Genomic DNA, 26,520 nt, shown 5'->3' with positions numbered 1-26,520 from the left:
AATGGAACATGGACAAACTGTGAAGGATGAGTACAAAAGAATGGCACAAGCATGTAGGAACAAAGACAGAAAGGTCAAGGCACAAAATGAGTTATACCTAGCAAAGAACATAAAAGGTAATAAAAAGGGTTTCTCTAAATACATTAGATGCAAGAGAAAGATGAAGGAAAGTGTAGGTCCTCAACTTAGCACAAAGGACAGCTAATAGCAGATGATATCAAGAAGGCTGAGGTGTTTAATGCCTATCTTGCTTCTGTCTTCACTAAATAGGTAATTATACCAAATATTTAAGCAAAATTAATATTAATAGCATGGGGGAAGAAACAGAAGCCAAAACAGGGAAAGAACAGGATAAATAATAGTTAGATAAGTTACATGTGTTCAAGTGAGCAGGGCCTGAGGAAATTCACCCTAGAGTACTTAAGGAACTAGCTGAAGCAATCTTGGCACCATTAGGAAATATCTTTGAGAACTCTGGGGAAGTTCAGAGGACTGGAGAAAGGCAAACATAGTACTGATCTTAAAAAGGGGGAACAAAGAGGACCTGGGGAATTATAGAACAGGCAGCCTAACTTTGATACCTGGAAAGATACTGGAACAAATTATGAAACAATCAATTTGTAAGCACCTAGAGTATAATAGGGTGATACTTAATAGATAACATAGAATGATCAAGAAAAAATCATTCCAAACCAACTTAATTTCCTTCTTTGACATGGCTACTGATCTAGTGGATAGAAGGGAAGGTATAGATATTACATATCTTGATTTTAGTAAGTCTTTAGACACAGTCCCACATGACATTATCCTAAGTAAGCTAAGGTAATGTGGTGTATATGAAATTAATATAAACTGGGTACAAAACTGGTTGAAAGACCTTACTTAAAGAGTAGTAGTCCTGGGTCCAGTATATTCAATATTTGCATTAGAGACGTAGCTAATGGAGTAAAAAGCATGCTTATAAAATTTGTGGATAACACCAAGCTGGGAGGAGTTGCTAGCATGTTTGAGGGCAGGTTTAGTATGAAAAATGATCTTGACAAATTAGAGAATTGGTCTGAAATCAACAAGATGAAAATCACTAAAGAAAAGTGCAAAGTACTGCACTTAGGAAAGAAAAATTAAATCCACAACTACAGAATGGAGAACAGCTGGCTAGGCCGTGATACTGCTGAAAAGGATCTGGAGTTTATAGTGGATCACAAACTGGATATGAACCCCCAATGTAATGGGAATTACAAAAAAGTCTAATATCATTTTTGGGTGTATTAACATGAATTTCATATGTAAGACATCAGAGGTAACTGACCCGCTGTATTCAGTACTGGTGAGGCCTCAGCTTGAGTCCTGTGTCCATTTTTGGGTGCCACATTTAGGAAAGATGTGGACATATTGGAGGAAGTCCAGAGGAAAGCACCAAAAACGATCACCTGACCTATGAGGAATGGTTGAAAGCGCTAGGCATGCTTAGTAAAGAGAAAAGAAGACTGAGGGGTGACCTGATAACAGTCTTTAGATATGTTAAGGGCTGTTATAAAGAGGCTGGTGATCGACTGTTCTCAATGTTCACTGAAGGTAGGGCAAGAAGTAATCAATTTAATCTTCAGCAGGAGAAATTATGGTTAGATATTAGAGAGGTTGTGGAATCCTCATCTTTGGAGGTTTTTATGAACAGGGTAGACGAACACCTGTCAGGGATGGTCTAGGTATATTTGCAGGTGGGTGGACTAGAAGACCTCTTGAGGTCCTTCCCAGGTCTACATTTCTCTGATTGCTATATTCTTATTCCCTCCTGTTAACTGTTTTTTTCTTGCTACACTCCTCTCTGGTGGTCTTTCAACATGTGACTTAAAACAGCTTATCCTCCTTTACATTTCCTTAAGACTCACTTCTGAGTTATACAGTGAGTGTACATTTTTGGTAAATAAGGATAAAAAGAATTGGAATCCAATGAACCCAAAATCTCATAATCTGCTATTCATCAGTGTAGCAACAGTGTTGAAGATTTAATATGAAATTATTTTAGTCTATTATTTCAGCACATAGACAAAAACTTTTTTGCCCCTTTCATAAAATCTTAGAATCATAGAAGATTAGGGATGGAAGAGACCTCAGGAGGTCATCCAGTCCAACCCGGGCCTTAAAATTCTCTAAGGATGGAGATTCCACCACCTCCCTAGTAATCCATTCCAGTGCTTCACCACCTTCCTAGTGAAATAGTGTTTCCTAATATCCAACCTAGACCTCCCCCACTGCAACTTGAGAACATTGCTCCTTGTTCTGTCATTTGTCACCACTGAGAACAGCCGAGCTCCATCCTCTTTGGAACGCCCCCTGCAGGTAGTTGAAGGCTGCTATCAAATCCCCCCTCACTTTTCTCTTCTGCAGACTAAACAAGTCCAGTTTCATCAGCCTCTTCTTGTAAGCCATGTGCCCCAGCCCCCTGATCATTTTCGTTGCCCTCTGCTGGACTCTCTCCAATTAAAATATTTTGTCATCCAAAAATTAAGTTTGGAAGTGGAATGTCAATTAGATATAAAATGTTATGTTTAGAACTGACATTTCATATTAAAATGATATAGAATTCAAAATGACAACTATAAAATATTGCTTCAGAAAACTGAAAAAATGTTGAAATCAACATTTTCCCATGGATAAAACTACATTTTTGACTGAACATATATGACCAGATCTAGTTACCAGATTGATAGATATAAATGAGATTATAATTTTCCCCTCAAAGAACCATCCTTTCCCGAAATGACATCCACATGTATCTTCAGAGTCCACCAAATAATCACTCATTCTAACCCTCTCCCCATTTTTAGAGTTGTTTGGGGATATATCTGGGTTCCTGCTTTGATTTCAATGTCACACACAGTCAGCATTTCCCAGAATCTTCCCATTGGCCCAAATTTAGCTTGTCTTTTTCTTGGGACTGTTTTCACTCTTGTCTCGAGTATTGCAGTGTCTGGTCCAAAATAAATAAAGGAACTTCTAGCACTATAGAAGCAGAAACTGATAGATTTAATGTTTCTCATGATGTTGATGTTGATGTTTGCAGTTCCAGTGTCATGCATGCACACTCTGCTCATGCCAATACTACTCGCCCCCAGTGGTTTTGTAGCCTCTTTCTGGTGATGATAATGGTTGCACTGATGGTGATCTTACTGAGTAAAAGAAAGTGCAAAGAAGTAGAGAGATTCCCCAGTATCCCTCTGGTCCAGGCCATGGGACAGGAGCTCCCTCTTTGGAAAACTGGTTGGCAAAGAGTTCATCCTGGCGGTAATAGAGGAAAGGTAAGACCAGGCTTTTAAAAGTGCTTAGACACAGGCTGAGCATTTGTTTCTTAGTCACAGTTGCTTCATGCAGTAATTCAAGTACGTAAGTGTCCAAACCAAGCTCTATAGTTAATGCCTGAGGCCTAGTCACCTGGAAAGATGAAAAATCCTTTCATCTGAGCGCATTGTGTAGGTGCAACATCCATCGAAGTAGCAGAGCGAGAACTTCCTGTGCGGTTTCAGTCGGAACATCACAGAGCAAATAATTTTCCTCTCTCATTCATGCTGACCCTCTTATAGCCGGACAGATTGTTTCTGCCTCTCTCTGACTCCTCAGAGGATTTTGAGACAGGACTAGACGGGTACACCTCCTCAAGTTCTATTCCCGGACTCCTGCTCACTGACCAGAGCACACCTCCACAGGTATCATCTCCAAGTGCTCCTGGGGTCTTTCATTGTTAGGGACTGTAACTGCTGTACGATTTTCCTTTTCTGTCTAAATCAGGAAGTGAGTATTAATGGGTGACATTTTCAAAAGTACCTAAGAACCAGATTGAAATCAATGGGATTAAGGAGCTTAAATACCTTTAAAAAGATGGCCCTAAGTGACTTAGGAACATAATTATTGTTGAAAGTCAATGGGACTTTAGCAGGAGTGCTCTGTCCCCTTTAAGGATAGTAGGGACTAGGGGTCAGTAAAACCGTGTTCTTTGGTACGTCTCTTCAAGGTTTTGGGAGTTTGGTTATACACAAAGGCCTAGGAAGAGACAGAGGCAGATATTGGGAGGGTGGAAGCAGTCTCGGGGGAATAGTTAGTGTTTGGGGGAATCCATGCTACTGTTCTTTTAAGGGCTCAGGAGCAGGAGTCTTGTAGTGCAGAGTGGGGCAAAGCTCCCCGCTCTCCCAGCCTACCAGGATGAGTCCTGGGAAGGAAGCCCACATATATGCTCCTTCCTCCCTCATAAAAGGGAGACTCTAGCAGGAGGAGGACTGCTGCCTGCTTACCTCTCCCCACTGACAGGTGAAAGGACAGAGTAAAAAGGGGCCATCTGGGGAGAAGCTGACTGAGGACTGCCGCTGGGCTATATTAGAACTTGTCTAGCTGAAGGGCTGGGTTCAAGGGGCTAAAGAAGAGGTTTTGTACTCTGTGGGAAAGGTTAAATAAATGAGACCCCCACAAAGGGGTACCTGTTTGAAGTACTCAAGTCTCAGAAAATGATTGCAGGCACTAAGGGAGATCACAGAACAGCATTCATGGAGATCCAGGCAGAGCCACAAGAGGACTTGCTCGAGGGTGGTGTCCCACTGCAGGCACTTACACTCCTGTCTCAGTTGGGCACTTTTGAAAATCCTACCCATTATCTTTATTTAAAAGGATTTTCAACATCTCTAACTTTTGTATTGTTCTTTCCTCCTCTGATAAAGTTTAGTCTAAGCAGCAAAACATGTGTGTTTGGGATATATGATGTTGGTCAATCCATGTAGCTTATAGTTCTGCATTTGTATCTGAATGGTCTTTTTACCAGATTCACCAAATTTACAAGATTGCCAAAAAGCAGAGTAGCAATTTTACAGTGGAGATCTCAGTATTAACAAAGTCCATCAATGACTATTACCCAGGATGGGCAGGAAAGGTATCCCTAACCTCTGTTTGCCAGAAGCTGGGATTGAGCGACAGGGCATGGATCACTTGATGATAACCTGTCTGTTCATTCTCTCTGGGGCACCTGCCATTGGCCACTGTCAGAGGACAGGATACTGGGCTTGGACCTTTGGTCTGACCCAGTATGGCCGTTCTTATGTTCTTATCTGGTCCTGTCTGAAGAAACAAGGTAGCAACTTAGCAAGGAACATAAACTTATTAACTGAGAATTTGCCAGGGGACCATAAAAATAAAGCTAACGGTAAACATCTGTATGCATCCGATGAAGTGAGCTGTAGCTCATGAAAGCTTATGCTCAAATAAATTTGTTAGTCTCTAAGATGCCACAAGTACTCCTTTTCTTTTTGCAAATACAGACTTACACGGCTGCTACTCTGAAATCTGTATAGTGAATCCAGGGCTAGTTGTCCAGGCAGGTGCTAACTGGGAATGAATGAGAGGTGCTCATTTATATAACATCCGATGAAATGTTTTGGAAGAGAGCACAAGAAAAATGTTTATAAAATGTCTAGATGATACTATATTGGAAGGCATTTGGAACCATAGAGAAGTCTGAGAAATAATACTTAAAGATTAGAGAATGAGAAATATGGGCAGGACACAAAAAAGTTAAATTGAGTCAAACAAACTGGTCTCTATGCAACACACTCACAATTGAGATCACCTAAGATGCTTATGTTAATAAGCCTAGATATGGAAGCCTTGTATTTGCCTACCATAGGTCAGCTCCCAACTCCACCAGCCACAGGCAACACAAACACTCCCCTCTAGGCCTCCCAGGCACCACTCACACTTTAGGTTAGCAACAGGTGCACACCAACCTTCAAACCATCCAAATATCTCTCTGGAGTGTCCAGTCCCTGGTCCACTGGACACTGACAGTGTTCACAGATTTGCAGCTTCCAAAGAAGCAGTGCACCCCAGCTTACCAGTTCCTCCTCAGATCACTGCTCTGCTTAGCACACAGCACTTAGATATGTATATAGTGAAATCAAATAGAAGTGTATTTAACAAAGCACAGGGATTCAAGTTGTAGCAAGTAGAAATACTGGAAACAAATGGTTACATATAAAATAAAAATCATAACATACTTTCAAATGCCTACACTTAATTGACATGCTACTCTCAAGACTTGTAGAATATTGCTCACCCAAAATCTTTGCAGCATTTTTCAGCCAGGCTGGCAGCAACCCTCCTTTCATGAAACAAGCACGCTGCCAAATTGCCTCCTAGACGAAGGACACAATGCAACCCCTTGCCCTCCAAGATTTACCAGAACAATCTTTTGGTTTTATTCATGAACAAGATACCTCACTGCTGTGTGTCTTCCTGTAGATTTTCTTTTGTAGATTTCACAGTTTCTCAGTAAGCAAATAGACATCCATTGTGAGGCATGAAATGCACAAATGACCAGACAGGGAAATAGGTGTCTATTACTTCCTTCCTGAAAAGAACATTTCTAAAGTATGTCACCTCTTGGTGATCTGCCTTAACTGTTAATTTTCAGCATAGCTACATAATTTCTTAAGTATTACTTATACTTTGCAATGATCATGATGACCAGTAGGCTACTGGCTCTTGGTAGAGACCTCACATGTTATCCTTCGGTTAACAGATATGAAGATGTCTAACCCAGGGAATCCCTGTAAAAGTGTATTCAACCCTGTACACTCTGCTGGTTGGCACCAAGTGGTCCCTGGGCCACACCCATAGCTTCATAGCTGTCTTGTATCTGCCCTGGCTCTAAGGAACATTTAAAGGGATTTTTAAAATTGTGCCTCTATATTGTAAACCATAGTTTAGTTTTGAAGGGCACTTTTTGGTGTGGTAATATTGTGAATTCATTTTTTTTTCATTTCCCATTAAGCAAACAAATGGCAGGAAAAGTTCACCCAGCAGCAGGAAATTCTGGAAAATCTCACTCACCAGCAGGAAATTTTGGAAAACCTCACCCAGAAGCTGCAAGAAATTCAGGAGAAAACCTCTCAGGAAAAGGAAGATCTCCAGGCCAACAACGCAGAGCTTTCAAAGTCTTTGCAGTCCTTACAGTCAAAACGTACCAGTCTATGGCCTTCCAATGGCAACAATCGTGTGTTTCTTGTATGTGACTTCAGACTGAAATAAATTGTGAGCAGAATCCCCTACACTGATTAAACACCTGGAGCCAGACCCTGAGTCATAAGAACATAAGAATGGCCGTAGTGGGTCAGATCAATGGTCCATCTAGCCCAGTAACCTGTCTTCAGACAGTCACAAATGCCAGGTGCTTCTGAGGCAATGAACAGAACAGGCAATTATTGAGTGATCCATCCCCTGTCGCCCACTCCAGCTTCTGGCAGTCACAGGGTAGGGACATGCAGAGCATGGGGTTAAATCCATGACCATCTTGGCTAATAGCCATTGATGGACCTATCCCCCAGGAATGCATCTAATTCTTTTCTGAACCCAGTTATCTTTTTGGCCTTCATAACATTCCCTGGCAAGGAGTTCCACAGTTCTGTGAAGAAGTATTTCCTTTTATTTGTTTGAAACCTGCTGCCTATTAATTTCATTGGGTTACCCCGGTTCTTGTGTTATCTGACCTTGGTCTTGTCCCATGCATAACAGATCCCCAGTCCTGAATAGGTCCTCTAGGGATGCCCATATTGCAAGCAAATAGTAATAAAGCTGGAATGAAACAAATGCAAGGAAGAGATTCCAACGGCCTGAACTCAGCAATGTGTGTGACTATGGGTTAGGATCTTTGCTTTATAATCTCCTTGCCTCCAAGTCAGTGCCATAGGTAGCAAAGTGGAGTAGGGTGGGATGGAATTAAGTCTGTTATAATATAACCTGAAATCCAGAAAAAAGCAGATTTCTTAGGCTGTATTTTTCAAAGGAGTCTATAAGAGCTCTTCCTCCCCACACATGCATGGTTCTCACCAGATGTAGTACTCCCCACTTTCATAGCCATCAGTTAATATAATTTTAAAACAACTCTTCTGCCCACCAGAATGACACGGTGTTAATAGCTACTTATGATTTTGCCAGGTCATTGGTATGGCTGACAGTAATGTGTGTCTTTCCTTCACACTTCTTTAGTATAGAAAAATTACGGTGAAGAATGTGCAGCTTTCTTTGTTTCTGAAATCCACTCCAGTGTTTGTACAACCACCAGTAGGTGTGCCTGTGAGAAGGAGGCAGTGGAGCTGAATTCCCTTGCACTGTTCTGAGGAAAAACATAGAAACTCTGAGATTCATATCTGGAAACATTCCAGACCGCAAGAGAAACTCAGAAAGAATTGCTGCTTCTTGGCTTTGCTGAGCTCTGTGTTGCTATTTTTATATAGTACTGCAGTTATCAAATTCTTTGCTATATAACTATATATAATGTCAAATATCTGTAATAGTCTTTTCCTTACTTATGACTGTAAAAATGGAGATGATGAATTTTCTATCCTTTTTCACATGTCTACTGTCAACCACATTTTGGGCCAAATTTTGCCATTGGGTATATGTGTGTTTGGCTGTATGGAGGTTAGCTGGAAGGGACATGGAAAGGGGTAGGAGCTTCACATCTCTGCCAGCCAATTAGGTCATTTGTTACTCCTACTACTCTCTGTTTTCCCATTGCTCAATGTCAGATATTATTGCTCTTTAGTTCTAAGACCCAACTGTGTGTTGCTAATTGGAGAAGGGCTGCCCAGGGACACAGGGAGCTCAGTGTTGACTAGTATTTTTTTTCCTGTAAAATTTTCCAAGCTCAGTATGAGCAGAGATTGTGTTTTGAAAATACAAGCTCTGCAGACCACCTGAGTCTAGCGTAAGATCACTGGTTGATGTCTGTATCTACTCTGGAAAAGGGAGAGTAAGTATAAATAGGGAATCTTTGTCAAAAGTATGCGTTTCAAGTTCTGACCATTCTAGCTGGTGGAAGCCCTTCTCAAATTAGCAACTTGAGTATGAGAACTTCCTGTGTGATTTCAGCCAGAACACTGTTAAGTGAATATTTCTTTCGCCGTCCAAACCCACTGTACCTGTGTATATGTTTGGTTAGGATTCAGGCAAAGATTGAGGATTGTTCTTCTTGTACCCAAACCACTTCATTGCACCCCAGGTTCCAGAGAGGTGAAGTGACTTGGCTGTAGTCAGCAGATCCAGGGTAGAGCCAGGAAGTGCACTCAGCTCTCCATTGGGCTACATTTGCCTCCCTCGTAAGGCAAGTAGGGAACATGAACACAGAGACTATTGGCTAGACTCTAATCTTGTTTATATCACTATAAATAGGGAGTGAATATATTAACTTCAATGGAGTTACATTGGATTTACACCAGTTTACACCAATGTAACTGACAGAAGAATCTTGCCCCACGTTTTAAGAAGTGCAGAAACACTAGCGGATCAATGGTTTCTGAAGCAACCTTGTTTAATAAATTCAATATTTATCTGACCTCAAGCAGGTTAAATTTAACACCTTAGCCCTTGTGTAAACCTATAAAGAGAGACGATCCTGTGAGCGCTTTGTGCGGGCGCAGCGCACTTCAAACTAGCAGAGTGAGAACTTCCTGTGCGGTTTCAGATGGAGCATTGCAGAGTGAATAATTCTTCCCCTCTCAGCTCCTGTTGTCCATCTTCTTACAAGGCAGTGACAGGGTGATACTAGACTCGCTCTCGCTCCATCCCCAAGGGATTTTCATGAAGACAAAAACATCTTCAGCACTTCAAGCTCTAGTTCCTGCCCTCCAGCCTGCTATCAAAAAGCTACAAAGGTATGAGTTCCACATTGTTCCGGGGCTTTAATTGGTAGAGTACATATTTGTTACAAGAGGTATAGGTGATTGCTTCTGTATAATTCAAAAAATGAGTGAAGTTAGTTATTCTGAAATAGACTTATTTCTGCATCCTGTACAATATTTTTCTTCTGATTAAAATTTGAGACACTATGAAATATAGTATTATTTTATCATTATTATATTTAGAATAAGAAAGGACTTATCTCAGCCAAACCAGTATTAGAAGTTTACATTTCTATATTTTTTCATCTCCTGTGCAGTATGTAGACTTGATAACTATATACACCAAATCTACAAGATCAACATAAACTGGAAAAGACAGGAAATATACTATCCTGATTTTAGTGAGGAATTTGACAGAGTTTCTCAAGAAAGCTTACTTGGGTAATTAATTCAAAAAGTCTTGGATAAAAACATTATCACTGAACAAAAACTGGTTGAAATACAGTGTACTAAGGTTAATGATAAACAGAAATGGGCTGAGTTTAGTGGCAGGATCTTTGTTATTTATCATCTTCATAAATAGGCTGGAAACTGCAGTGAATAGACTGTTAATATATTGTATGTTTACAAATTCCATTCTCAGATGATGCTAAATGGAGGGGTGTTACAAACACAAACAAGACCCGATAGATAACCCAAAGCAGTTGGGAAAATGATCCGAAAATAAAATTAAAACTATTACATCTGTTGTAATAATTCAACACACAGCTATTCGGTGGTAGGGAGAAATGGAAAACGGTAATGAAGTAGGAAAGTGAGGGCAGGTCTACACTACAGCCTAAGTAAATCTAATTTATGTCTCTCAGGGGTGTGAAAAAGCCCCCTCCCGCCCTTGCCTGAGCAAAGCATGTTTTGTGCTGTCCACACCAGTGCTATGTCGGTGGGAGATGTTCTCCCACTGACATAGCTTACGTTTCTCGCTAAGGTGGAGTAATTATACCAATGGGAGAGCGCTCTCCTGTGTGCATAGTGCGTCTTCAACAGACACAGTACAGCGGCTCAGCTGCATCAATGCACCTGTGCCAATGTCTCACTGTAGTGTAGACTTGCCATGAGAGTGGATAGCACATTGGATATATTCTTGCAATTCAGTATGTTAGCGAAAAAGCTAATAAAATTTTTGCATAGATAGGTGCATCTTGCTACAGGACAATCTCTCTCTCTCTATGGCTCTGATGAGAGCATGCCTAGAATTCAGTTTTGTGCATTTCCATTTTGATTAATTATTAGTAGTATTTTATTATTTATTTGTTGAACATCTACTGTGTAGCTAATTATATAGCACAGAGAGGAGATGGGCCAAGATTTTCAAAAATGGGTGCCTAAAGTTGGCCTCTTTAAACCACATCTATACACCTAAAAACTAATTTATGTTCAAAAACATTGAGCACCCATCAGCCCCTCTGAAGTCTATAGTTGCTACTTGGTGTTCAGCACTTTTGAAAACCAGGCTTCATAAACAGGCAGCCTCACATAGACTTAGAAGCCTAATTTTTAGCACCTGTTTTGCACATTTTGGTCATGGTCCCTGACCCAAAGATTTAGATAAACACATCTTCTAAAAAAAAAGAAGCAGGAAGTGGGCAGTTTGGAAGGAATTCAGGAAAGAAGATATTTGTTTTATTAAAGGGGCTGGATGGATTGACTTATAAAGAAAGCCCGAAGAACTAAATATATGTAATGAATTTACAAACCATGATTAAAAGGGGATGAATGATGACTGTCTAGAAATATTGAAAGTGTATCACCATCAAATAGGAAAATTGGTGGTTTAGGGTGGTGTGAAATTGTAGAACTTGATGTAAAGGGAAGGAATTAAAACAAAAGAAAGTTTCCCAAGGCAAATGGTGGAAATCCCTCTGCAAGAAACATTTAAAATTACACCAGATAAAGCATTCGAAAGAATCGTGCCATAAACATATGAATGGGAACAAACAAAAATGAGAAAAATAACTCAAATGAAAACAGCAATCATAATCCTCCCTCCCTCAAGCAGCTAGTGGGAAAGAGGACTCTCTGCCCCTTGTGACATTTCTGAACTCAGAACTATGTGCCATATTCCAAGTGCAATGGGACAGAGGCTTTGTTCTTCCAAAACACCCAGTTATTCTGCTATGATAATTACTGTTATGGTTCCTTAGTACTAGTATCAGTTTCTACCAGATCCCATTGTTTATCTCAGTCTACTAAATCCAACCTTTTTATCCCAGAATGTACCAGAAATGAGTGAACACGCAGTGACATATGTAGACTTGAAATTTAATGCTCCTTCTGAGCAGCAGAAGAAACAGAGAGTGAAGAACACCAGGGCCAAAGGTGTAGGTATGTTTATAAACATCTGAGACCATATCTGCTATTACTGATATTTTATTGTCCATGTTAAATCTCTTCTGTGAGCTGTACACATTTTACTCGACTTTAGATTATTAGCTTTTTCTTCATTGTTAGGCACAGTTATTTTAGTAACTTAACATCTTTCAGCTACTGAAATGCCCCAAGAATGATACACAGTATTTTGGACGTGGGGAATAAAACCCATCAAACCTCCAGAACCCTGGAACACAGTACTGTGATTATATTTTTGCAAACCATTCCTTGTCAAAGAATGTTGTTTGAATCGCCCCATGTTCAAAGAGACATGGCCTCTTTAAGTCATGCCTTGTTGTGGGAGGATTAAAGGAGGTGATATCTGAATTCTACTTTCCCTTCTGAAGCATATTCATACTCAATAAAGTACCAGTTTCTCTCTGCTTTGCCTGATTGTCATAGTCAATGTCATGAAGTCATGACTCATCCTTAACTGGCCATATTTATTTACTATCCCAGAGACATTAAACTCATTCCTGTCCAGCAGAGGATTTCTTGACCTGTGGAAGAATTCCAGTGAGCATCAAAGACATTGATCAGATAGTTTTTGAGAAGATGACATTTAAAAATGCTCCTTTTTAAAAAGATGATGCTGAAGAAGAAGGAAAACATTGTCTTCATCAAGAAGAGCATAATGTCAAATGCCACGTTTCTCTGAAATCAGTTGTAAAACAGCCATTGACTTCAATGACAGCAGGAGCAAGCTTTAAATTAAAGAAATAACACTAAATGTGTTGCATGACTTTATAAATGTGTATTGTAGATCAGAGTTAAATTTGTGTTAGAATCATAGAAATGAAGGGCTGCAAGGGACTTGAGACATCATCAAGTTCAGCCCTCTGTGCTGTGACAGGGCCAAGTAAACCTAGCCCATCCCTGACAGGCATTTGTCCAACTTTTTTTTTTAAATGGTTACAATGCCAGGGTCCCCATGACCTCCCTTGGAAGCCTCTTTCAGAGTTTAACTACCCTTAAAATAAGGAAGTTTTTCCTAATATCTAACCTAAATCTCCCTTGCTGCAGATTAAGCCCATTACTTCTTGTCCTATTTTCAGTGTACATGGAGAACAATTGATCACCCTCGTCTTTATAACAACCCTTAAGATTTTGGAAGACTGTTATCAGGTCCCTCTTTAGTCTTCTTTTCTCAAGACTAAACATGCCAAGTTTTGTCAGTCTTTCCCCATTGGTCAGGTTTTCTAAACCTTTTATCATTTTTGTTGATGTCCTCTGGACTCTTTCCAATTTGTCCACATCCTTCCTAAATTGCGATGCCCAGAACTGAACACAGTACTTCAGCTGGGGCCTCACCAATGCTGAGTAGAGGCAATCCATTACCTCCTGTGTCTTACATCCAACACTCCTGTTAATTCCCTCACAATCAGATTAGCCTTTTTTTCAGCTGCAGCATATTGATAACTCATATTCAGTTTGTGGTCCACTGTAGCCGCCAGTACTGATACCTAGACAGTTATTCCCCATTTGTAGTTGTGCATTCGATTTTCCCTTCCTAAGTGAAGTACTTTGCACTTATCTTCATTGAATTTCATCCTGTTGACTTCAGACCAATTCTCCAATTGGTCGAGGTCATTTTGAATTTTAAACTTGTCCTCCAAACTGCTTTCAACCCATACCAGTTAGGTGTCATCTGCAAATTCTATAAGCATACTCTCTACTCCATTATCCAAGCCATTAATGAAAATATTGAATAGACCCAGATCCAGAACTGATCCCTGAAAGATGCCACTAGATATACCCTCTCAATTTGACAGCAAACCATTGATAACTACTCTCTGAGTAGAGTCTTTTAGCCAGTTGTGCACCCAATTTATTGTAATTCCATCTAGACCACGTTTCCCTAGTTCACTTATGAGAATACCATGTAGAAGTGTGTTAAAAGCCTTACTAAAATCAAGGTATATCATGTCTACTTCTGCCCCACATCCACTAGGTCTGTAACCCTATCAAAGAAGGAAGTTAAGTTGGTTTGGCATGATTTGTTCTTGACAAATCCATGCTGACTATTCCTTATAACCCGGTTATCCTTCAGGTGCTTACATATTGACTGACAATTTGCTCCAGTATCTTTCCAGGTATTGCAATTATGCTGATTGGTCTATAATTCCCAGGTTCTTTCTTGTTCCCTTTTTAAAGCTAGGTACTATGTTTGCCCTTCTCCAGTCTTCTGGAACCCCTCCCATGCCCCAAGTGTTCTCAAAGATAATTGCTAATGGCTCCAATACTGCTTCAGCTAGTTTCTTAAGTACCCTAGGATGAATTTCATCAGGCCCTGACAACTTGCATACATCTAACTTATCTAAATATTTTTAGCCTGTTCTTTCCCTGTTTTGACTTGCATTCCTTCTCCCTGGTTGTCAATATTAATTGTGTTGAGTATCTGGTCATCATGAACCTTTTTAGTGAAGACTTAAGCAAAATAGGCATTAAGTACAATAGATTTCTTGATGTCATCATTTATTAGCTCTCTTTCCCTACTAAGTAGAGGTCTTACACTTTCCTTTGTCTTTCTTTTGCTCCTAATGTATTTAAAGAATTACTTCTTATTGCCTTTTATGTCCCATGCCAGCTTTAACTCAATTTGTGCCCCAACCTTTCTGATTTTATCCCTTCATACTTTTGCTGTTGTTTTACACTCCTCCTTATCAATTTGACTGTTTCCAATTTTTTTAGGATTCCTTTTTCATTTTCAGGTCATTAAAGAGGCCCTGATGGAGGGCATATTGGCCTCCTACTATTGTTCCTATCTTTTCTTTGCATCAGAATAGTTTGTAGTGTGGCTTTAATATTGTCTCCTTGAGGAACTGCCAGCTCACTTGAAATCCTTTTTCCCTTAGATTTTCTTCCCATGAGATCTCACCTATCAGTTCTCTGAGTTTGTTAGTCTGCTTTTTTGAAGTCCATTATCCTTAATCTGCTGCTCTCACTCCTTTCGTTCCTTAGAATCATGAAAATTTGTCATTTCATGGTCAATGTCACCCAAATTGCCTTTCACCTTCGCTACCAATACCTCCCAGTTGGTCAGAATCAAGTCTAAATGGCTGTCCCCTGGTTACTTTCTCCACTTTCTGGAACAAAAAGTTGTCCCTTATACATTCCAAGAACTTACTGGAGGTTTTGTGTTTTGATGTATTACTTTCCCAACAGGTGACGGGTTGTTAAAGTCCCCCCGTTATTACCAGGTCCTGTGTTTTGATTATTTCTGTTATTTGTTTTAGAACTGCCTCATCCTAATTTGGTGGTCTATAGTAGAGCCCCACTCTCAGGAAAGAGTTAAAATTTAGCTAACAGCTAAAACAAAAACCGCAGAACAAGCAGGAATGTTTCAATAAGCATTCAGTAGCAAGGACAGGAACAACTGTAAATAATTGATAAGCTTATATGGTCAATGCCCGCCCAGTAACTCAGCTCTTAGAACAATGCTGACCCACCCTTCACAGCCCACCAGACATCTGTAAGCACTCATCCGTACACCCCCACCCTGCCTCTTTCCCCCGCAAGGTAGCCATAAATGCTTAATGCAATAGGATGACCTCTATATGTACGTACTGTTCTTAGTTTTATCTTTGTTTAGGCTTCTCTCTTGACTTGTAACAATGTCTGTCTCTATATGTACAAATAAATGCAAATAAATTAATAAAAAAATTATATAATTGGCCACTATAGCACCATATCTTTAAAGCTGCTTGTCAGTCTTCCTGGTACCGTAAATAAACCCCCTTCAGTATTGTCTGTGCTTGCCTGATTCTTGGGGAAAAAATCTTTTTGCCTAACAACACCATGATATCACCCCTATTTTTAACCCTTTTATCTTTACCCAGAGACTCTCAACTGGTCTGCCTCCCACCATCTTAGGGACCTCCAAATAATTGTATATATCCTTTATGTATAATGCAACCCCTCCTCCCTTTTTTCCTACCTGTCCTTTCTGAACAAGCTATAACCCTCAATATTAATATTCCAGTCATGAGACTTATCCCATCAGGTCTCTGTGATGCCAATTAAATCACAATTTAGCTCATGTACCAATGCTTCCAGTTCTTCCTGTTTATTCCCCCTACTCCTTGCATTTGTTTACATAGATCTAAAATGTTGATCCGATTGCCCCACTGATTTCTTTCTTGTTGCTTCTTTGACCCTATCGAAATTTTCCTCTGCCCCCACCCCCGCCCCCCAACATCTAACCTTCTGCTAAGGTCACCTTTTTATGCTTACCTTTGGGATTTTGTCACCTGACCTCATGGAAGCTAGTTTAAAGACCTCCCCACTAAGTGGGCAGGTCGGTGCGCAACTATGCTCTTTCCATTCTTGGTCAGGAGGACCCCATTTCTGTCCAGCAGATCTTCTTTCCAGAACCACATCCCCTGGTTAAAAGAAGCCAAAGCCCTACCATCGACACCATTTGCCTTGCCATGCTTTCATCTCCAGGATGTTTGTGCCCCTGCCAGGGCCCTTACTCTCAACAGGGAGGATGGACAGGGAGGATGGATGAGAACACCACCTTCACCCCTGACTCCTTCACCCTAGCTCTCAGAGCCCTGTAGTCATGTTGATCTGCTCTGGCTCAGACCTGGCAGTACCATTAGTGCCCACATGGATGAGTAGCATAGGGTAGCACTCAGAGGGACAGATGAGCATTGTCAAACTTTCCATAATGTTTCAGACAGAGGCACCAGGAAGGCCCCCCAGTACATCATGTCAGGTCGGCAGATGGATGCCTTCATTCTCCTCAGAAGAGAGTCCCCGACCACCAGCACCCTATGTGTCCTCCTCCCATGTGTGGTGGCAGTGAGCCTTCCAGCCTTGGGGCAAATGGCTCCTCCTCCTCAGCCACTGGGATCTGCTCCTCACCTCCTGTTGTCAGTATAGCACACCAGTTCTTGACATTGCTTGACAGGGAACCAGGGTTGGGCGGTGGAGCACTGTCTACTGACTGAGGTGGCCAACTAGTCTGTCAGCTCCTTGCAGAGCTTCCCTTTCTCCCATTTCCTCTGCAGCTGCTGCAGTCATCTGTAGCTGGCTAGCATCTGTAGTAGGAAGAGAGTCACAGGATCCTCCATCCCAGATGTCTCCATGTGTGTCCAGTCAATGAAGTTCTCATGCTCCCAGATGCTAGGCAGACAAGCCACTTACAGCTCTCTTACCTGCTTCCCGAGGGACTCCTCCAGAAGACACCTCTTACACCTGCTTGTTCCCGCTGCTTGGTTGCATTGGCAGGGAAATTCTGGACACATTCCCAGCAAGTCAAGACCAGAACCTGCATGGAAATCTCTCGGGTCAGGGTGCCTGTTTGGTCGGGGACCCCACCAGTGTAGACAGACAAAGAGATAGTAGTGGTTATGGAAACAAGCCCTGATGGGTTCTTCCTTATACAGTACCTGCAAGTTTAAGGAAACAGAATGGAAAAAAACAAACAAACAGAAACACACACAAACCTATCTGTCTCCACTGGCAAACTCAGCTGGCTAACTCCCTTGGTCTCCCAGCTTTTGCTCTCCTACTCTTTTGAAGTATATACAATGAAATTTTACATTTCAAGATTTTGATAAGCCAAATGCATGAGTCGTAGGGGTATGTGAGTAGATACATTATCTTAATTGGTGATTTCCCTAACTTTTAATGCTTACCTTTCTAACTGTACTTTTCTGGTTATATAGTATGTGCAAAGGGTTATATTAATCACTTGAACAACTTTTAAGTGGAAGTAAGCAACATTTTTGGGTAAGACTCTATATAGGAGTCAGATATCAGAAAAAAGAGTGATTAGCTGCATCTGCTGAATTCACAAAAAGAAAAGGAGTACTTGTGGCACCTTAGAGACTAACCAATTTATTTGAGCATAAGCTTTTGTGAGCTACAGCTCACTTCATCGGATGCATACTGTACTCCTTTTCTTTTTGTGAATACAGACTAACACGGCTGCTACTCTGAAACCTGCTGAATTCAGATAATTGTTGATCCCAGTACACTGATAGGTTACTGAAGACCATTGTACTGTAGGACAAAACCTTTTAATATAAAAGTTCTGCCTCACATACTGCAATGACAGTTTTATACCTCTATAGATTATAATCAGAGCTGTCCACTTTGTCAGTGCAATGAATGAAATTCACTGTTTCTATGCTATAACCCACTAGAAATAATCGAGGAGGTGGTGACCTACACAGAACTGAAATGCCATAATGCTTCTGAGCAGCAGAGGAGACGAAGGACTACGAACCCCCAGGACAAAGGTACTGTGAGCTACATGCTGCTGACTCTGCACATACTACTGTTTAACTGTCCATAGTCTAACACCTTCCTTGAACTGTATGAGAACATTAAAAGCAAAACTCCACATAAAGATTTCTCCCTTTTCTCTCTCTACACAGGTTCTTCTGCTCCATCTTCTGTATGGAGGCTCATTATAGTGATTCTTGGGATCTTCTTCCTGGCTTTGCTGATAGCAGTGGGTTTCTTGAGTGTCAAAGGTAAAGTATGATCAAAGAAGGCACTAAAAGGCCAAATAATTCTGAGCTGACATAGTCTTTAATCAATGGAGTGTGAATTGCATTGTGTGTGCTGCACTTCTGAAAATCACTTCTTTATTTATCTAATTATGGATTTAGGGAACAGGACGGGGAACCAGCTGGGCTCCTACACATTCTTCTTCACCCTGCAGGATTTTCTTGGGACAGCTGCAGCAAGAGACTTCCTGACATCACAACAACAATGTAGCTGTCTTGCCCAGGAACCAAAGATCCATACAGGTCCCTGGCCCTCAACGCAAAGCACAGACATTCTGGTGGAATCTGGGGTCTGAACCTCCAGCATCTGCCACATGAAGCAACCTATAGCCCACAATAAAATACTTCCTAGGAAGCTTCAGGGCTTGAAACTTCTGGAATTTTCTCTGCCTAATGCAGTTATTCCTTGGCTTCCTTGCTTTTGCAAAGATTCCACTTACCATTTTCTTCTTAAATTTCTAATTTTCTCCTTGGGTGCCTAACTTGGAAAATGACATGTTTGTGCTTATTAGTAATTTCAAACAATCACTCTTGTGACTAAAAGGTTAGAAACCAGGATATTTCCAATTGCATTTTTCTCAGCATCTTCATAGAGTCAGGATTTTTAGCCACACACAATTTTTATTTTTAATTTCAAGATGTTTATTTTTAAGTTAATATTTACTTACTATTATAAATATATATTATATATACAGTATATTATAGATATATTAGATATAGATATATTATATAGATATATTTCAGAGTAACAGCCGTGTTAGTCTGTATTCGTAAAAAGAAAAAAGAAAAGGAGTACTTGTGGCACCTTAGAGACTAACCAGTTTATTTGAGCATGAGCTTTCGTGAGCTACAGCTCACTTCATCGGATGCATAGCATATTGTGGAAACTGCAGAAGACATTATATACACACAGAGACCATGAAACAAAACTTCCTCCCACCCCACTGTCCTGCTCGTAACAGCTTATCTAAAGTGATCATCAAGGAGGGCCATTTCCAGCACAAATCCAGGTTTTCTCACCCTCCCCCCCCCCCCCCCCACGGACACACATACAAACTCACTCTCCTGCTGGTAATAGCCCATCCCTCTTTGAAACCTCTCTTTATAATGCGCATGATAATCAAGGTGGGTCATTTCCAGCACTAATCCAGGTTTTCTCACCACCACCACCCCCCCACACACACCCCCCCCTCCAAAAACCACACACACAAACTCACTCTCCTGCTGGCAATAGCTCATCTTACAATGTGCACAGCAATAATCCAAGTTTAACCAGAACGTCTTGGGGGGGGGGGGTTTGTAGGAAAAAAACAAGGGGAGATAGGCTACCTTGCATAATGACTTAGCCACTCCCAGTCTCTATTCAAGCCCAAATTAATAGTATCCAATTTGCAAATGAATTCCAATTCAGCAGTTTCTCGCTGGAGTCTGGATTTGAAGTTTTTTTGCTTTAAGATAGCGACCCTCATGTCTGTGATTGCGTGACCAGAGAGATGGAAGTGTTCTCCGACTGGTTTATGAATGTTATAATTCTTAACATCTGATTTGTGTCCATTTATTCTTTTACGTAGAGACTGTCCAGTTTGACCAATGTACATGGCAGAGGGGCATTGCTGGCACATGATGGCATATATCACATTGGTGGATGTGCAGGTGAACGAGCCTCTGATAGTGTGGCTGATGTTGTTAGGCCCTGTGATGGTGTTCCCTGAATAGATATGTGGGCACAGTTGGCAACGGGCTTTGTTGCAAGGATAGGTTCCTGGGTTAGTGGTTCTGTTGTGTGGTATGTGGTTGTTGGTGAGTATTCGCTTCAGGTTGGGGGGCTGTCTGTAGGCAAGGACTGGCCTTTCTCCCAAGATTTGTGAGAGTGTTGGGTCATCCTTCAGGATAGGTTGTAGATCCTTAATAATGCGTTGGAGGGGTTTTAGTTGGGGGCTGAAGGTGACGGCTAGTGGCGTTCTGTTATTTTCTTTGTTAGGCCTGTCCTGTAGTAGGTGACTTCTGGGAACTCTTCTGGCTCTATCAATCTGTTTCTTCACTTCCGCAGGTGGGTATTGTAGTTGTAAGAATGCTTGATAGAGATCTTGTAGGTGTTTGTCTCTGTCTGAGGGGTTGGAGCAAATGCGGTTGTATCGCAGAGCTTGGCTGTAGACGATGGATCGTGTGGTGTGGTCAGGGTGAAAGCTGGAGGCTTTATTGCTGTGCACATTGTAAGATGAGCTATTGCCAGCAGGAGAGTGAGTTTGTGTGTGTGGTTTTTGGAGGGGGGTGTGTGTGTGTGGGGGGGTGGTGAGAAAACCTGGATTAGTGCTGGAAATGACCCACCTTGATTATCATGCGCATTATAAAGAGAGGTTTCAAAGAGGGATGGGCTATTACCAGCAGGAGAGTGAGTTTGTATGTGTGTCCGTGGGGGGGGGGGGGGGGGAAGGGTGAGAAAACCTGGATTTGTGCTGGAAATGGCCCTCCTTGATGATCACTTTAGATAAGCTGTTACAAGCAGGACAGTGGGGTGGGAGGAAGTTTTGTTTCATGGTCTCTGTGTGTATATAATGTCTTCTGCAGTTTCCACAATATGCTATGCATCCGATGAAGTGAGCTGTAGCTCACGAAAGCTCATGCTCAAATAAACTGGTTAGTCTCTAAGGTGCCACAAGTACTCCTTTTCTTTTTTCTTATTATATAGATATAGATTAGATATGTTAGATATATATTAGATATACAGTAACTGATGGCACAATTGGGCCCTTTGTATCCCTAAAAGGCACAGTGCATTGATCTGTAACACTATGATTAAATTTAGTTTTAAGCGGTCCATCATATTGTTATGCTATTTTGGTTTTCAGTTTTTCAGGTCTCTGATCCACCATGTGGACAGCTGGAAAACCTCACAAAAGAAATGGAAATTATCCAAGGTGAGAATGCAAACCTACCATAGGTTTTGAATAGGAATGATATAGATCAATTTCCTTCAAAAACAAGTGTTTCTCATATTTGCTTTACCTGTTGACTAAAATAGTTTCAACTTGAATCCCCAACACCTGTAGCAGCACTGATCAATAATACACAGATCATGACATTTGGGGTGAATTAGAACACTGGTCTTTTTATGTCTATTTACTAAAGAATCTCCCCATATCCTCACTAGGCAAAATTCAGAGGTAAGCTGTAGGGAAGGTCAGGGAAGTTAAACTGATCTAAGTGACATGCTAAAAGGCCATAGAGGGAAGTACAGCAAGAAAAGCAGTCAGCTGGAGAGAATAAGAAACTGTAAAATAAACCCCTCAACCTCCCACTTTACCTTACACCTTGCGCTGGCTTCTCAGCACATTAGTTAAGCCATCTTACACTCCCTGACACTCACATGTCTGTACAAGAGTAACTGTGATAGGAACCCTAAATTGTATTTCCTTTTTAAGGATGGAAGTCTCTTTGCCCAGAACATTGGTTTCAACGTGGAAAGAAATGTTACCGCTTTTCTACTGGATACAAACCTTGGCTGGAGAGTCGAGAGGCCTGCTCTTCTCACGGCTCCAGACTCCTTCTGACAGAAGACAAAGAAGAGCTGGTAGAGTATCTTCCTTTTTTGGAGACCTGCATATTCAAATCTGCCAATAGAAGATTTGTCAGTGAAAACAGGATTGGGGAGAATGAGATTTGGCTTCATTTGGTATTTTGATTTATTATATATTTTTTCTTGAAGGCTAATTATCTTGAGTTTTCTCCACTCCTGCAAGTATTGGAATCATCTCTAAATTCTAAATTAAAATCAAAAACATCTCCGGCAAGGCAGTAACCCAATGTCACCGGTACTTTTCATATTCATATTCAAGGTACAGCTATTACTGTAGTATAAAATGGAACTGCACATTGCACTGAGCATTTTTCTCTGTCTCAGATAATGTCCTCCAGATAAGAGTGAACAGAGATTAATCAACACTGAAGAAATGAAATAGTTGAAAGAACTGACAGAGTTTAAGGAACAGCAATAGCACCAGGGTTAGTCCTAGGAATTAGTGCTGTGTACTTCTCTGGAAGAGATCACGGTTGGAATCCCCGGTCCAGCCTTTCACTGCCTGGGGCCAACAAGTACAGGGAATTGCTCAGGGGGTGTACTTATCCTCTGGGATGAGGCAGTGCATCAATGGAGCAGGACTGGTAGTTTCCAATGGAAACTTCTTCAGTCTCCTGAGGGTTTTGATGGAGACAAAGGTGTTAAAATATGGTTGGGAAGGGAAGAGAGAATATTAACACAGTTTCTACAAGACTGAAACTTATGTTTTTGGAGAAAATGAAGAACTTGATCAGTTTGGCCAATAGAGTTGCTCCAACCTGAGGTTACCTGAGCATATCAGGATTTGTTAATCAGATTACCATACCTGGTATCTATTTGCCCATGAAAGAAGCAGGGAAATGAATGCAATTGTATGAATTGGTTTTGTTCTTGTTCAGGATTTCATAAACCCACTGGCAGCTTTTCACTGGATAGGATTATCACGTGACAAGACTTATAGACCCTGGATGTGGGGAAATGGCACAGCTCTCGCCACTCATTGGTGAGTCACAGACACTTCTATAAACTTCTCATTTCTATGAGGATTATTTTGCAGCATTTCTATGGTGCCCAACATGAAGCCAAAAGACAAAGGAGATCCCAAATCGTGAGCTCAGAAATATTTGAAATAATGTGAGACAGAGCTCTGATATGAACCAAATTACCCCCTTTTCCAACCAGTGTCTGGTGGCACTAATGAATGAAAAATACTGTTCAGTATATCATAGAATCATAGAAGATTAGGGTTGGAAGAGACCTCAGATGGTTATCTAGTCCAACCCCCTGCTTGAAGCAGGACCAACACCAACTAAATTATCCCAGCCAGGGCTTTGTCAAGCTGGGCCTTAAAAACCTCTAAGGAAGGAGATTCCACCACCTCCTTAGGCAACCCATTCCAGTGCTTCACCACCCTTCTAGTGAAATAGTGTTTCCTAATATCCAACCTAGACCTCCCCGACTGCAAGTTGAGACCATTGCTCCTTGTTCTGTCATCTGCCACCAAAGAGAACAGCCGAGTTCCATCCTCATTGGAACCCCTCTTCAGGTAGTTGAAGGCTGCTATCAAATCCCCCCTCACTCTTCTCTTCTGCAGACTAAACAAGCCCAGTTCCCTCAGCCTCTCCTCATAAGTCATGTACCTCACCCCGTGATCATTTTCGTTGCCCTCCGCTGGACTCTCTCCAATTTGACCACATCCTTTCTGTAGTGTGGGGCCCAAAACTGGGTGCAGTACTCCAGATGTGGCCTCACCAGTGCCAAATAGAGGGGAATAATCACTTCCCTCAATCAGCTGGCCATGCTCCTACTAATGCAGCCCAATATGCTGTTAGCCGTCTTGGCAACAAGGGCACAATGCTGACTCATATCCAGCTTCTTGTCCACTGTAATCCCCAGGTCCTTTTCTGCAGAACTGCTGCTTAGCCAGTCAGTCCCCAGCCTGTAACGGTGCATGGGATTCTTCCGTCCTAAGTGCAGGACTCTGCACTTGTCCTTGTTGAACTCATCAGATTCCTTTTGGCCCAATCCTCCAATTTGTCTGGTCACTCTGGACCCTATCCCTACCCTCCAGTGTCTCTACCTCTCCCCCCAGCTTATACAGATAAAATTGCATTGCTGTCTCATTTATGGATGTAATCTAGATTTCCCTTCCCTTCATTCATTTTTACAATTGGCCATTTACATGAAAACTGGATCTTTGATTCCTCAGGCTTCATCTGCTATTGAAACTACAGTAACTCCTCACTTAAAGTAGTCCCGAATAATGTTTTTTCATTGTTACGTTGCTGATCAATTAGAGAACATGTTCCCTTAAAGTTGGTCAGTGCTCCCTTATAATGTTGTTTGGCAGCTGCCTGCTTTGTCCACGGCTTGCAGAAAGAGCAGCCTGTTGGAGCTAGCTGGTGGGGGCTTAGAACCAGGGTGGGCCGGCAGCCCCACTATCAGCTCCCTGCTCCCCTAAGTTCCCTGTGCAGCAGCCGCCCAGCAGGCTATCAATTGCCAGCAGTTCAGCTGTCCCTCCCCCCACTGCCATGTGCTGCTCCTGCCCTCTGCCTTGGAGTTGCTCCAGGGAGCCTCCTGCTTGCTGTGCAAAGGGGCGGGGGCTAGCGTTAGGGTGCTAATGTTAGTGTGTCCCCTTTCCCCTCTCTTGCCCTCCCCCCGCTTCTGTACCTTATCTCCACAGAGCATGGGTAGGGGACAGGACAGGGATCAGGACAGAGGGAGCTTGCTGGCAGCAGCTGCTGTCTCAACTTGCTAATCTTTTTAAAAAGGCAATGTACTTAGAGCGGCATCAGCATACTTAAAGGGGCAATGCGCATCTCTCTCTCACACACATGGTGTGTGTCTCTATCTCTCTCTACCATGCTGTCTCCCCTCCCTCTATTCCTGCTGCCTTGTAGAGTGTGAGGCTATATTAATAGCAATATGCTAATCCTTGAGGACTCAGCGAGAGCTAGTTCATCATTTAGCAGTAAGGCATTCCCTGGGAAATATCCCACCCTCTTCCACCCTCTGATTTCACCACCTCAACCAAGCTTCACAATCATCATTGCTGTACAGTATTAAATTGTTTGTTTAAAACTTATACTGTGTATATGTGTATCTATCTAATAGTCTTTTGTCTGGTGAAAAAAATTTCCCTGGAACCTAGCCCCCCCATTTAAGTTAATTCTATGGGGAAATTGGATTTGCTTAACATCGTTTTTTTTCAGGAACATAACTGCAATGTTAAGTGAGGAGTTACTGTATTGAATTTTAATTTTGATTTTCAAGACGTAAATGTGAGTTAGATAATGTCTTGTCTTATTCTACATTAGTTGGCATCTGAAAATCAATGTAAAATTTGGTATGGCTGGCTGATTAGAATAGTAAGGGGTGATGCCGGTCTTATATATCTAGCTAGCTATTTAAGGATTTATACCACTCTTACCATCATGGTATGTGTGTACATGAAGGTCATGACCAAAGATAATTGACAGAATAGTGTGGGAGAAAAACCCAGGATGCAATACCAGGACATCATCACCGAACTGTATTTTCAGAATTCTGGGAGTGGCCCAAGACAGCAGAGGATGGCTGCAAGTCAAAACTGAGATATACTCATTGAACTCTATAGATGATGCAGCATCAGAAATGAAATAGCAGAGGATGCTGAAGATCAGGACAGAGCTGAGAGTGGAGTGGGACTCAGGACTGAAAAATGGAGACAGGAGGTTATGTGTCATGGCAGAGGTGCAGTTCTAGAGTTATACAAAAAGTTTACACTGTATCTGGGGCACTACTCCTGGCTAGCAAATGTAGTTATTCCCTTATAGTCACAATCACCAAATTTACTAATTAATCTTTTAATAATGTTCCCTTTGCTTCTCCACAATTGCTCCGTTATTAATAAAACTATTTGGCAAAGCCATATACGGTGGCACTCACATTCCAGAGTGATTTGGCACCTTAGAAAAAACTAAAATTGTGATGTATCTATAACAAGAATTGCTGAAATAACTCCCCTCCCCCCATTTTAGGTTTCCAGTAAAGAAAGGATACGTGGATGGGAACTGTGCGGTTGTCAGAGGTGGAGAGCTCTTCTCCGATCACTGCAAAGATAAAAAGCGCTATATTTGTGAGCAGCCAGCTCTTTTGGTGAAACCTGACATATCATCACACAATGGAACTTGGAAGCCATGAGACTTTTACCCTGGGCAATCACATATCCTCTTATAAATGCATGGGAGAAATGCATGCACTTTACTTTTTCTTTTCAGAGTCTGTGTTTATATTGTAAATAAGTCTGTCAATTAATCACAGTTAACTCAAGCAATTAACTCAAAACAAATTAACTTGATTAAAAAAATTAATA

General features: G+C 41.4%; 1 protein-coding gene across 1 annotated transcript; it reads left to right on the top strand.

The window, feature by feature from the left end:
* The first annotated feature begins 1,140 nt into the window (after positions 1-1,140).
* Positions 1,141-26,484, top strand: LOC141985274 (C-type lectin domain family 1 member A-like). Its single transcript, XM_074949276.1, has 9 exons — positions 1,141-1,225; positions 6,812-7,044; positions 11,930-12,041; positions 18,242-18,337; positions 18,449-18,574; positions 21,460-21,528; positions 22,033-22,181; positions 23,066-23,169; positions 26,186-26,484. The coding sequence occupies exons 1-9, from the start codon at positions 1,141-1,143 to the stop codon at positions 26,346-26,348; spliced, it is 1,137 nt and encodes a 378-aa protein (XP_074805377.1). The 3' UTR covers positions 26,349-26,484.
* The last annotated feature ends 36 nt before the right edge of the window (positions 26,485-26,520 follow it).

This window comes from Natator depressus, chromosome 1 (genome assembly GCF_965152275.1).
Source record: "Natator depressus isolate rNatDep1 chromosome 1, rNatDep2.hap1, whole genome shotgun sequence".
NCBI lineage: Eukaryota > Metazoa > Chordata > Testudines > Cheloniidae > Natator > Natator depressus.
The sequence above is the reverse complement of the archived record's forward strand: the minus strand, read 5'-3'. Positions and strand labels throughout refer to the sequence as shown.

What these genes read in the sequence shown, in the direction of transcription:
- LOC141985274 (XM_074949276.1), top strand. Translation starts at nt 1,141, where the DNA reads ATGGAGAACAGCTGGCTAGGCCGTGATACTGCTGAAAAGGATCTGGAG. An exon ending in CACCAGGGCCAAAGGTGTAG is followed by an intron (nt 12,042 to 18,241) that starts GTATGTTTATAA and finishes ATAACCCACTAG; the next exon opens with AAATAATCGAGGAGGTGGTG. An exon ending in GGGTTTCTTGAGTGTCAAAG is followed by an intron (nt 18,575 to 21,459) that starts GTAAAGTATGAT and finishes TTTGGTTTTCAG; the next exon opens with TTTTTCAGGTCTCTGATCCA.